At 36.0% G+C, this 13,802-nt stretch overlaps 1 protein-coding gene across 3 annotated transcripts in view; it reads left to right on the top strand.

Annotated features, from left to right (window-relative positions):
* Positions 1-406: 406 nt before the first annotated feature.
* LOC131037472 (bifunctional 3-dehydroquinate dehydratase/shikimate dehydrogenase, chloroplastic) overlaps positions 407-13,802 on the top strand; it is a 144,040-nt gene continuing 130,644 nt past the window's right edge. For 2 of the 3 annotated variants that reach the window (XM_057969608.2, XM_057969610.2), the window contains exon 1: positions 407-858. In XM_057969608.2, the coding sequence (XP_057825591.2) occupies positions 659-858 (200 nt within the window). In that variant the 5' untranslated portion in view covers positions 407-658. The remainder of the gene's footprint in view (positions 859-13,802) is intronic. The other variant, XM_057969611.2, reaches the window with a different exon arrangement.

Raw genomic sequence — 13,802 nt, forward strand, 5'->3', positions numbered from 1 at the left:
TAGTTAGGTATCAGGGGACACTTTGAAATGTGTACGTTTTGACCTTTGTGCGCATAACTAATTCCACATTGTGCATCATTACTACCCAGAAGCTAGATCAATAGCTATATGTAGTTAAGTCGCATACGAAGACAACTAAAAAAAATAAATCAAAATCCGATGTACCGATTAGGATCTATGGATCCATGAAGTTAACCATGACGACTACTAGTGCTCTTCTTCTAATAAAAACATTATATCATAATATTAATTTAAAAAAAAAAAAAAACTCTCGCCTATCAGCTCATGTTTCTATTGATTTTTTTAAAGTAAACTTTTAACCATGATTGAAACATGGATGGTAGCCTTCAGCTATTCTGTCTCCAAAACAGTCAAAACAGTATCGGCCATAAATTGGGAAACCAACTGTCAATAACATGCCTCCTTGTTATTTGACAAAATGTGTTTTTTAACCAGAATAGCTGCGTCTGGATACTCGACGAAAATGGTGAATAAAAAACAAAAATATACCGCCGATGGGCTTGTCAGGAGTGTACTGCAACAGTGACTCTTCCAACTCGTAGCACCAATAAAAACGAACATGGCACGAACAAGTCTGCAATACATGTTTGAGTGAAGATCATAATATTCATCATTTTTTTAGGAAGGAAGAAAAGCAATGGCCCAAACTAGTTGTCTTGTTTGCTGTCCACTGGTTGCAAATTCCGTGGAGGAGACAGTGATTCAAATGCAGCAGGCCAAAGCCGATGGTGCTGACATCATTGAGCTTAGACTTGACCATCTTCACAACTTCAATCCAAACACTCAATTGCAAATTATTCTCAATCAAAGACCACTCCCCATTATCGTTACTTACAGGTAGATTTCTCTATTTCCTTGCACGTTTCACACTCTAACTTGAATTCAACTTGCATTTAGGTGCCATTTCTAGTAGATTACAACGTGGGTTCCGCTCAGCACTCATTGTGGATATTCCTACTGGGTATGGGTAGATTTTGCATTCAAATCATGGGGTCAATTTTGGGTTGCTTGAAACAATCTTTTTTAATGGTTCGACAATTTTTTTTCTTATTGGAATACAACTTGCATTTTGGCATTAATGTCGATGTACATTTCATGCTGTGTTTAGCTCAGGTTTCATTCTGGGGATGTATTTTCTAATGGGTATGTACATATTCTATGCTCAAACCAAAGGGGTGAATTGTAGGGCTCCTGGATATTATTTTTTATTTTTCACCTTGAAAATTTCCTCATTGTGCTGTGTTCTTTGATATCGTGGGCTTGACCAAGGGGTATCTCTTCCATCAGTTTCCGTAGAACTTGCATCCAGTCTTAACCGTTGGGGTACACCACATCCAGCAAGTTGAATGCATTGTTTTTACCCAGTTTTCACATTTTATCATGTCTTCTGTTGGCGGGGCTATTGCAGATGTGTACATACTACTACCACTTGATTCTACTATTGTTATTTTTGGTTGATGTCTTTAGATATTGTATGAGATTAAAGGAATTGATATGAACAGAATATTTTGGTGGTGAGCTTCCGTCTGATGGGTATGATCAGTTGGGCCCAAAGCTTGATATGCTTGGTGAACAGGATCTAAGCCTAATATCTGTAATCTATAAATGTAGGTTGATGTTATACTAGCTTAGCCTCTAGCAGTAGTTCCATGCTATCAATCCAAGAATATTTGCATTGATTTCGTTGGAGGTTCAACCCATACTATGGCTAATTCCCAACCTGAAAAGGACCAAAGTACCACAAAAGATATTAGGTTTAAGTCCTAGCTAATCCATATATTGCAAAATATTAGGTGAAATTTCATCCTTCTTTCTTTGTTGTTTATTTGTGTTGTTTAACAGGATGGTAATAAGTCGTTTTAGCTGTGAACTAGTGGTAAATTGGTAGAGTCTATCATCACGAGTCTAAGTCAGGTTCTCAGAGTTGTGTGACAAAGATAATAATCCCAGGCGTTTGATCCTCCCCAGCCAAGAAATTGGTCTTCATCAAACCAAAAGTACGGATAGAAATAGAATGCTACTTCTATTTTTTTTGCATTTTTAAGTTTGTCAATTCGCATATGCTTGACCTGTACTTGACCTCCAAGCAAATGCAAGGGCTTCAAATCATCTGTTGGGGATTTGTAATTCTTATTCTTAGATCCTCCATATGATATAATTAGCTTCAATGACCTTGGTATCACCCTAAGTTGCAAATTTGAACTTAAATTCGCAACAACATAATCTAGAGTTGGAAATTGGCAAGGTTCGAAAATTAAGAGGAGTCTTCCATATATTAAGATGAACAAAAGTAAATTCATAGTCTTCCATAGACATTCAAATCACAGCTTTTTGCCTCACATTCCACAAGTGGTAGGAACATCCAACTATGACCGGTTCCATCCCTTAGGGTAATCAATTCATCACTTGGCACACAAGAGGCAGGAACGTCCAACTATGACCAGTTCCATCCCTTGGAGTAATCATTATTCCACAAGCAGCAGGAACATCCAACTATGACCAGTTCCATCTCTTGGGGTAATCATTATTCCACAATTCACAATAAATCTAAATCTGCTATAAAATATTCCACAAATCTGCCGTAAAGTGTTCTATAATCTGATCATAAGACTGTCATAAAGTATCCTTAATCTCTTCTCAAAAGTTTGATACAAACTCTTCATACACCTCACCTTGAATATACTGAATTTTGATTGTAAAAATTGTAAAGCCAACTTATAATGTAGCACTTTGAAACTCTAGACAAACGGTGTGTATTTTTTCTTTGAGACTTTTATCCCTCTGAATGGTTCTTGAGTACTCTTCTTTGCTACAGTCTGCTTCTTTGTAATCATGTTCTGTTTTCTGTTTTCTGTGCTGTGGACACTGTTTATTGTTTAATCTTTTTCCCTGCTTCAAAAGAAAAGTTTGCTATCTAGCTATCAGAAAGCTTTGTCTCTTTATCCATATATTCTTTTAGCTCTCCCTCAGATTTTTATTTTGTTATATAAATTATATTTATGACCGCAATAAAAAGGTCAACCATGGTGCCTCGCTACAAATAGATAATGTTTACACAATTTTACAATGCTTTTGCAAACAAGTCGCTAACTCATTTTTCCTTACCGATAAGTAACTTTCTAGAACTGTGACATGGTGAGTAGAGCCAAGTGAGGATTATATACAGATTGAAAAGTCAGAATCATGCGCTGATACCTTTGTAATGTCCCTGCTGGCAGAATCAAGCTTTGATACCACTTGTATTGACCCTCAGGCTGGCAATATCATGTTCTAATATTATTTGTAATGTTCCTTATTGGGTTACTCTATAGTTTTGCCCAAGCACCTTGTCAATTCATAGTTCTGCTGTTTATATCAATCTGATCTGCTGCCTATGCTCAGATGTATATCTGTGTGAGAGAATCCTTTCTATTCCATTAGGTCTAATTCTCTAGTTATTGATTTAATGTTTCCTCTTCTTTTCCTTTGATGCTTGCTTGATTACTGTTTGCAGATTTATATTTGTGTTCTGATCTCTTTGATAAATGTTCATAAAATTCCTCCATATTTTCTTATAATTCTGCTTTAGGTCTTCTCGTAAAGCTGCTTTTAATGCTTCAGATATTCTATTTCATGAATCCTTCCTTCTCCCCCATTCCCCAATGATTTGTTCTCTTATATATATTCTCTAACGGAAAGGTCACGCCTCTTCCTAAATACCCCTTGCCTTTTCAAGGGTGGCATCCTTTGAGAGCAGTCCCTTGAATTAACTGAGTCGGCTCCCTTAAGAAATAATAATTATTTGAATGTGTTGCTTCATAGTCTAGTGGGCCCTTTTAACAAGTCTTAACCATTTTTAATTAATTCTATTTTGGGTCAGCCCTTAATAGGGACTTAACTTGGGTCGGCCCCTTTTTAGGAAAAATATTTTTCTTGTTTTAATTTGAACGCCTGGTTTTATATTTGGCAGGGGCATGACAAATCCTGGCCTTGCATAGATGTTACCAGAACTTAGATTGTATTAGATTATTGCGGAAGTTTATATTGATAGGTCCTTGGCGTTGGAAGTCGCCAAGCTAGAAAATAATTATTTCCACAGCAATAACAATATTCTTATTTGAACTCCAAAGCTCAATCGATACTCCTGCAGCCCGGGCTCAAAACCAATGCCCAGTGAGATTATCAAAGTACCTCAAATCACCACTAGCATCGATAAGAGACCTATCCTTGAATGAACCCGCTACAAATAAAATCCATATAGCAACAGTTTAGAAGGTAGTATTTCTCTCTACCGTAAAGTCCCCATACAACGGCTAACTATTTAAATATTTTTCCTTGGCAAATGTACACCGCTTAATATTTACTTTTCCCACAAGGTGATAGGCTAAAATAATATTTGCGACAGATTATTATATCGCATCTTCAATGTATCAATATGAAATACAATCACATGAAAGCCAATAAATATGAACTTTGATATATCGGGCTTCTCTAATCAATTCTGGCAAACATTAATCCTTCACCAATTCTCACAACGAAATCAAATAACAAATCGGGCCCACCAATATTATGCATTCAGAACAATATACTTTATTTGAATCAACGACCTTAACAATATTTGCAAATAATAACCAAAGCCATGATTACAATCTTGATTGCCAATATTAGTCTCTGCAGATATAAAACTTGGTTACTTCCGTAAAGCAAAGTTGTAGAAATATTCCTTTATTCCTTAAAACATTAGAGATATCAATCAAAGTTGGAAAACTCGGATTCGCCACGGACTGAGCAGTCCAAAATTTGGATTCGGACTCCGACTCGCCATGGACTTGTGAATGGATTCGGCAAAAAAAAAACCGTAGTTTTACCAAAAACAAAAAAGAAATTAAAGCATTTAGAGAGCATAAGAGCCATAATTGAAACATTACACATGTCAGAACAATCATATGATCTCCAAACACTTAATATTTGAAATTTCATCATTCATACTCATAGTTTCAAACTTTAAAATGTATAATAGCAGCATAAGTTTATAAATGTTTACAAATTTACATATAATGATATGTCCAAATGTGAAAAACAACAATGAACAAACTAAAGAGAAGACTACATCTTCCTCTTCCCAACTCCACTGAAAACCAAGGGAGAGATAGAACTAGAGGGTCTAGTTCTAGGAGTCTGATGTGGCTTCTCCAGCTCGCCAAAATTAGGTTGAGGGTAGCACCACTTGCTAGGGTCTGAGGGTGAGAGAGAGAGAGGTAGAGAGAGGGGATAGAGGAAGAGTGATAGGGAGATAGATAGGTCTAAAATTCTAGGCAGATAAAGTGAGTGAGATAGAGAGAGCAAGAGAATGCTAATAGGAGCCTATTAATTACTGAAATTTGACTGTCTGAAAATTTAAAAGATCCTCTAAAACCTAGAATTTGCATTATAACTCCTAGAGATTTGAAACCACTCTCAAACATCTTGCCAATATATACATAAATATAACTTAAAGTACTTATACTTAAATGTTATATTTCATTTATATATTTTGATGAAGAGAATGAGACTGACTTGAAAAAAAAAATTACATAATTTTTTGATGTGTTTCGTCTCTTTCTTCAAACCCTACAAACCCGTTTTCAGCAAGTGAGAATGCCAAATGAGTGAAAAATGAAAAAAAAACCCACTTTAAAACGTGGCCAGGTGTGCATGTTGGGCGACGCGAGTCTGTGTAAAAAACTCGCACGAGTACATGTAAAAAACTCGCGAGTCTTTTGTTAAGACTTGCCAGGACTCGACTTGCCAGGACTCAACTTGCAAGTCCTTGGCGAGTTGACTTGGCCCGCCAATGGACTCGTGAGTCCATGGCGAGTTCGGCAAGTCTTAAAACTATGATATCAATCATTAATATTGACAGCCTCAAAAGACTTCCACTGAAATGTAATATTCAGAATATGCCAACGTTTTTTTTAAATAATAAATGCCAGTGACTTTATTTCTGAAACAAAATCTAAACCTTAGAAATTTGTCTCCAATGGAGACTTCACAAGTTTGGCATAGATGTAGACTCCGTCACAAATCCACCCCTTTGGAAGAACTAGCTTTTCGTCTAGCCCTTCTGTCAAACTCCTGAAGGTTTTCGTCCCTAGAAATCATAAACGTTTATCAAATCCAAAAGCATGCCTTAGTCTACCCAGCCAACCTCCTTATAAAGAACTCTAGGAAACATCTAGAAGCTTAGGTTGACTTTAATTTTTATCATAATTGGAGAACTTTATTTAATAAAGTGCCATTATAATAATATTTTATTATTATTTAATTAAATTAATTAATATGAAGTTATCATTTGAGTATTTTATTTAATTTTTGACAACTTAATAATAATCAATTTAATTAATTCACCTTAAAAATTGGGGACATGACAGTCCTCCCTTTCCCAAAGATTGCTTACCCTCAAGCAATCCGCCATAAAAAACCAACTATCATCTGTACTTGTAAACCAAAAGCAAATATCGAGATCCTAAACCAATTGTGGAGGCTGGTATGCATACTTGCTGAAAGCTCTATCCCGCACCATGATTGGAAGTACTACCTCCTTAACTCTCCTGGACGCAAGCTGAAAGGTCCTCTAAACGACATTAGAAAACTCGCCAATACAATTTTTGGCCTTACCCAAATTGCACTGCACTACTCTGATATACACACAACTATGCCATAAATTGTGAAGCAACTCATCAAGATCCATGTGCAACAATGCATACAACACACCAATGCCTGGATCCTAAATCCATCTACCATTCAAGCTGAATGTAAAGAGATAGATGTCTCTTGCTATGGATACAACAACAATCCTCCATCTAAACTGGTAGATTATCAAAATGATGTGAAAATTACTCTTCACTTGTGCATAGAAAAGCATAACAGGCCATCTAACGCTGCTGTTATAAATCAGGCTAGCATCATACCAACTAAAAATCAGGCTTAAATCAGGCCTAAGATGATGTCAATGATGTCTCCAAGACCATGTAATGATTTAGTATCCATCTCATGCCACTTATCAACAATGTAATCATGATCCCACACACTCCAACACAACCAATGAGCTTATGCAGGTCATGACAATTCTGAAGATGCTATAACTAGCCAAGTAGGACAGCTACCCACTATAAAAGTATCCATGTTATTTGACTCAAGTACTAACATTGGGACAGCTGCATACCCAAAAGAAGTATGTGTCACAATCAAATCTGCATTATGGATGCCTTTATTTACACATAAAGACATGTCATTAGTGGCTGGTCCACTAAGTGTATGCCCAACTATCCCCACTTCATCTATGATTCGGACCTTCAATGGGCTCTCTATAAGAGGAAACTCACGAACCTCATGATGCAAGCTAGATATCCCAACAAAATTTTCTGAATCATACCCTTTTTTAGTTCACACACATCTATATGTTCTTCTTGCTTCCTCATCTCAAGAGGCTCACCCCATGTATGCTCCATCTTCATGTCTTCTTCCAAGTTAGGTTGCTTCTTCATAAGTGCTGGTCCATGAGGTGTGTCCAGCTGAAAGTCACATGTTTCCTAGCTGCCTTATCTCTCATAAAACTGATCCATACCTGCACTTCATTAACTGTTATGTTTTTTTTTGCCTCCAACCAACTCCATGGTGATGTATCCATGACAAACCAAACATTATCAAATTGTAGGATCTTCATGTTAGGCAATCTCTTAGTCTCTACAATCAGCTCTCTAAGACAAAATGCCTAATATGATCGTAACAATTATTCCTCCAATGTAATTAGGTGTACAAAACAAAGGAAATCAATCTCACTATGGGTCCTCATAACTTACATGTAGCTGGAATCTATATACTTCTTCCCATGTCCTTCATTGTTACCTGACCCGAAAGTGATCTCACCAATTCTATAGCTGCAAGCCAACTCTTAATGTGAAGATTGTGCCAAAATATAGTTATTCTTCTCCTTCAAATCTCCAAGTGTCTGATTTCAACCTTGTGATCATTATGAAAACTCAAGGGCGTAATATGTGATTCCTCTTGATCCACATTCTCATATGGTGGAAGTGAACTTGTAAACATGGTTTCATCTTCTTTAGGATTCCCACATGGCAACTGATTTTTGCCTTCCTCATGATCATTTGTAGGCTGAAAGTTACATGGAGGCAAATCCTCTTCCATATAGCATCTCATTCTCAGATGTTGCAACACTTTAATTAAGTTTTGTTGATATTCTAGATTGGTTTGCACAATTTTTTGCATCATCTTAGCACAATCTTCCATACCAGCAATAAATTTCTTATCCATCTTCGACTATCACCCTTAGGTTGGCAAGATGCACAACTTTGATACAAAGCAAGGCAACCACTACGCCAAAAGCCTGGATTGATGGTTAAAGGTGCCCACTAGTGTTAAGAGTGGGGTTTAAGTCCCACCTAAGTGCCAGGCAGGCTAGCCCCCTCGCAGGCATGTGGCTTTTTGATCGTGGGTGGATACCAGCCCTGGGTACACGCCCAACAGGAATATGCACCATGTAGCATTTAGGGTGGGACATCACAACCCACCATGCTCCACAAGGCTTGAACCTTGAGACCTCGGCTCTGATACCATTGAAATATCCCCAAATTTGGAACTACCACTTTTCCTCAAGGCACTAATAATTTTTGGAAATGAATACTGCTGTTTGGGCTCTCAATTTTAGTTTTTATTCAGTGTTTGCAGACTCAACAAGCAATATAGAAAATATATGACATAAAGAATTCATTTTTTAGAAATGCTCAGATTGGAACTTAAAAAGCATAAGGAATTAGTAGCAAAATGCTGACCTTGCACAGTTGTTACTACTTACTAGAACTTAGATTATATTAGATTATTGCTGAAGTTTATAGTGATATGTCCTTGGCATTGGAAGTTGCCATGCTAGAAGATAATTATTTCCACAGCAGTGACAATATTCTTATTTGAATTCCAAAGCTCAATCGATACTCCTGCAGCCCGAGCTCAAAACCAATGCCCATTGAGATTATCAAAATACCTTAGCTCACCGTTAGCATCGATAAGTGTAATGTACCCTTTTGCAAATGTCCTAGTTTTTTGCTCTAAAATCACAAATTCCATTCAAATAAGAGATGTAAGATGATTAGAGGTATAACAATTCTGTCATGTTCTCAAATCTGAACAAATGAATAGGAAGAGATTTAAGTCTCAATGCTGGCCAAATACATAGTAAATGAATGTTTCAATACTGGACGCAGTGATTGTAAGAATACGAAAGGTTGCATTTAAAACAAATATTATCTGCCGAAATAACATTTGAAGATGTCAATATGAATAGCGTAGAAGATTAAAGGGCAAGCTTAATTCATTTTCTAATGTTTCGAAGATGAAGGATTGATAACTTTATAATACTGTTGGTCTTCATTATCTCTTCCGAAACTATTATCGGAAGTTTGACCACTTCATCGTGCCAAATAATTTTTGGTCCCCGATTTCTGATAATTAAAGGATTTATTAAGTTTGTGTTTCTTTATTAAGTGTCAGAGTGCTGTGAGGAACACTTAGAGCTGCCTCTATTAAGGCAGTGATTTGTCAATATAAGGGAAAGCAGCGATTGCATATAAGCTGAAGTTAAATGAATAAACATTAGAACCATCAAAGGGATTATGTCAAATGATGAATTAACAAACCATCAAGATGTGCGATTATCATGAAGTGGTGCAATTAGTTAAGGAGCTTATTATGAACATGTCCGAGTAATCTCTTGCAATGTGACTTGTCATTCCCATTACAATATATATAAAGACATTCCCAAATCATTCAAAGAGGGAAAAAAAGGGATATCAGATGTTGGCAGTTGCTGGGCTATTGAACTGGTAAACAGTTTCTCAGTGGTACGTGAAAAATAAACTTACACTATTTATAATATGAAAACTCCTTTCTTAATAATATATGCTGGAGAAATACAATAACAGCCTTAAATAATATAATAATATGAATGATTAATTATTAACAGTGACACCATAAATTAATATAATATAAGGGATTCACATCCAAATTTAATAGCAGAAAGAATAATAATATGATATGGTAAATCAAGGAAAAAATAAGTAAGATATATATATATATATAGAGAGAGAGAGAGAGAGAGAGAGAGAGAGATGAAGATTAAAGGTAGACGGTACTTAACCAGATTTACAGTGATACAAACGCATCAAAAATAAATAAATAAATTCATCACAGAACATGACTATCAATTAATAGCAGAAAGAATAATAATATGATATGGTAAATCAAGGAAAAATAAGTAAGATATATATATATCTAATGGTAAATCAAGGAAAAAATAAGTAAGATATATATATCTCTGTATATATATATATAGATAGATAGAGAGAGAGAGAGAGAGAGAGAGAGAGAGAGAGAGTTATGAAGATTAAAGGTAGACGGTACTTAACCAGATTTACAGTGATACAAACGCATCAAAAATAAATAAATAAATTCATCACAGAACATGACTATCAATTAATTTAATACATCAAATAAGAGTTAATCAATTATACAAATCAGATGTTCATAAAGCTAATTATGAAGATTAAAGCTAGAAGGTACTTAACCAGATTTACAGTGATACAAACGCATCAAAAATAAATAAATAAATTCATCACAGAACATGACTATCAATTAAATTAATACATCAAATAAGAGTTAATCAATTATACAAATCAGATGTTCATAAATAAATAGATAACAAGATAAATAAACAATTGATAAACAGAATGTCTTAAACTGTCCTAAACCATAATCAGTTCTGTATTTTCTATTCCTCAAGGGAGATGGGTGCTACTAGGGAAGGGCAGAGTAAAACCACTTCAATGGAAAGTCCCAAGGGTGAAAGGGCTCCTCCTGAAATCTGGGCTGCAGGCCCCAACGGTGAATGGACTGAGTCCCAGTAATCTGGGTTACATTAAGGAGGTGGTGTCAAGTGCCCTAGGCAGCCAAGCCCTCTTCTGGGAATAGTGTCAGATTGGTTCAAGTTTAGGCATGGTTTTTAATAAGTTATATTACAAAGAATTAGTTAGTTATGCTCAATTAATAGCAATAGAAGGTAGTAACATAGATGTTGCTCTTGGTAATTGACAGTGTATAAATAGGGGACATTACACATTCCATCCACATAAGAAGCACTTGGGAGATCATACAAGGCACATTGAGTCTATTAATCAAGCCTAGGAGCTTGTTAATGGGGATCACCATTCAGACTCCCAGCCCCATTTGGGGTTACCACTACTTGAATGGAACTTGCATTCCTCATATGCCCTACCTCACCTCCATAATGGGATGGTGAATTGGCTATAATCGTAAAGGAATCTTCATCATCATTAATGCATACATTCCTACTTCTTTATTAATTATACATTAGAAGAAATAGAATATCTGAATATATTCCTACTTCCTATCAATTGGAAGACAAGATAATAAATCGGTCAGATCAGACTGCACTATGCAAATATAAGTCTGCAGTCTAGTTTAATTAATTATGAAACTCAAAGTATCTTCTTGATCCAATGTCTTATGATCTTATCCTCTTTAAAGCTGATCTAATGCTTCCAACTATGATTAGAACTTAATATATCAGCACATTTAAATCTCATGCATCTGCACTTTAATTTCCTCATAAGGTCTGCTAGTAATACCTTCAGATCCCCTCACATGCTTGCCTTATATCTGATATAGATCCACTGCATTCTCCATACTCTTTCATGTTTATTTATGCTTAAGTCTGCTCCAATGTTGAATTCTCATTCTATTTCTTCCCCTAACCTCCCGCTTTAGCATCTATTTATACCAATTAAATATTGCCAAGGGATGCATCTCTATGAGGAGGGATGACTTGTCTTAAGGAAGGCAATCTTCGAAAAGGGCTGGCCAGCTTTGCCTTTGGTTCCTTTTAATTCTTAATTAATATTATGTTTCTCTTAACCAAATAACCGATCGCCCTCTAAACTCTCTTTGCCTTGGTCGGCTTTCCTCATCGAATCGCAAATATTAAATGCAATAAAACTGAGGTCGGCCCTTAACTGGAACTTAACTTGGGTCGGCCATTGTTATTTCAGGGAAGTCAACCCTAAAGAAATACATTCAATTTAATTAACTTTTACTAATACTAGTGAGCCCCCTCATTTATGGGCTATTACTCAAGTTCAATTGTTATTGAAGACTGCTGCAATGGGTTTCTTGAAGTCTCCATGGTGACGATATGACAGTCCACCATTCCTGTAATATCTTGTCCTCAAGCAATTTTCATGGAGAAAGTGTTAAGGATGATCCTCAACATGAAATGAACCTTGTGATCTTTTATGAAGATCTTTCTCATTGTTCAACTTCCTCTATACTACCAGGATGTTATCTCAAGTTACAAAATAACTTTTAACAACATAATCAAGAGTTGGAAATTTGTAAGGTGGGTAAATTTATGACAATTTTTCTCTCATCCTCAAGGTCAATTTGTAATTGCATGGCACCAATTATACTTGCAAGAAATTGGTTGGTTGGCCCTATGTTGGCACAATGCTAAGGATATTTTTCAAGCAAGCCATTTACATATTAAGATGAGGATTAGAAGCATGACACACATCTATGACCTTAAATGTAATGTTCTCTCCTAAATAAATTCATATCTTTTAGAGTAGACAAACACATCAAGTATGAACCAAACATGGAGCATACACATGATTATATGCAGACACAAAGCATACATGCAAATACACTTATTGTTAGGTTCCTTCTCATTGACTAGAATGATTCATTGATTCATCTTTATCTTGCAGGATGGCAGGATCAAAGCTTTGATACCATTTGTAATGTCCCCTTTTGTAAATGCCCTACTGTTTTGCCCTACAATCACAAATTCCATTCAAATAAGAGATGTAAGCACCCGGGAGATCATACAAGCCGCATTGAGCCTATCCATCAAGCTCAGGAGCTCGTTAATGGCGTTCGCCATTCAGCTGCTCAGCCCCGTTCAGGGTTATCACTACTTGAATGGACCTTTTCCTACTTGCCCTCCTCATATGTCCTACCTCCCGTCAATAATGGGATGGTCGATTGGCTATAAGCTTAAAGGAATCTTCATCATCATTAATGCATACATTCCTACTTCATTATTAATTATACAGAAGAAGCAATAGAATATCTGAATATATTCCTACTTCCTATCAAATGGCAGACAAGATAACAAATCAGTCAGATCAGACCGCACTATGCAAATATAAGTCTGCAGTCTAGTTTTATTAATTATGAAGCTCAAATTATCTTCTTGATCCAATGTCTTATCCTCTTTAAAGCTGATCTTATGCTTCCAAATATGCTCAGGTGAACTTCATAGATCTGCTATTGTAAACCTCATGCATCTGCACTTTAATTTGCTCATAAGGTCTGCTAGTAATACCTTTAGATCCCCTCACATGTTTGCCTTATATCTGATATAGATTCACTGTATTATTCATATTTACTTATGCTTAATTCTGCATTCTTTCATAGTTACTTCCGCTTAATTCTGCCCCAATATCGAATGATATTCCATTCTATTTTTTCCTCTAACTTCCCGCGTTAGCGTCTATTTATACCAATTAAACATTGCCAAGGGATATGTCTCTATGAGGAGGGACAACTTGTCTTAAGGAAGGCAATCTTCCAAAAGGGTCGGCAAGCTCTGCCTTTGGATCCTTTTAATTCTTAATTAATATTATTTTTCTCTTAACCAAACAACCAAACAACTGATCGCCCTCTAAACACTT

This window comes from Cryptomeria japonica, chromosome 6 (assembly GCF_030272615.1).
Source record: "Cryptomeria japonica chromosome 6, Sugi_1.0, whole genome shotgun sequence".
In the NCBI taxonomy this organism is placed as follows: Eukaryota; Viridiplantae; Streptophyta; class Pinopsida; order Cupressales; family Cupressaceae; genus Cryptomeria; species Cryptomeria japonica.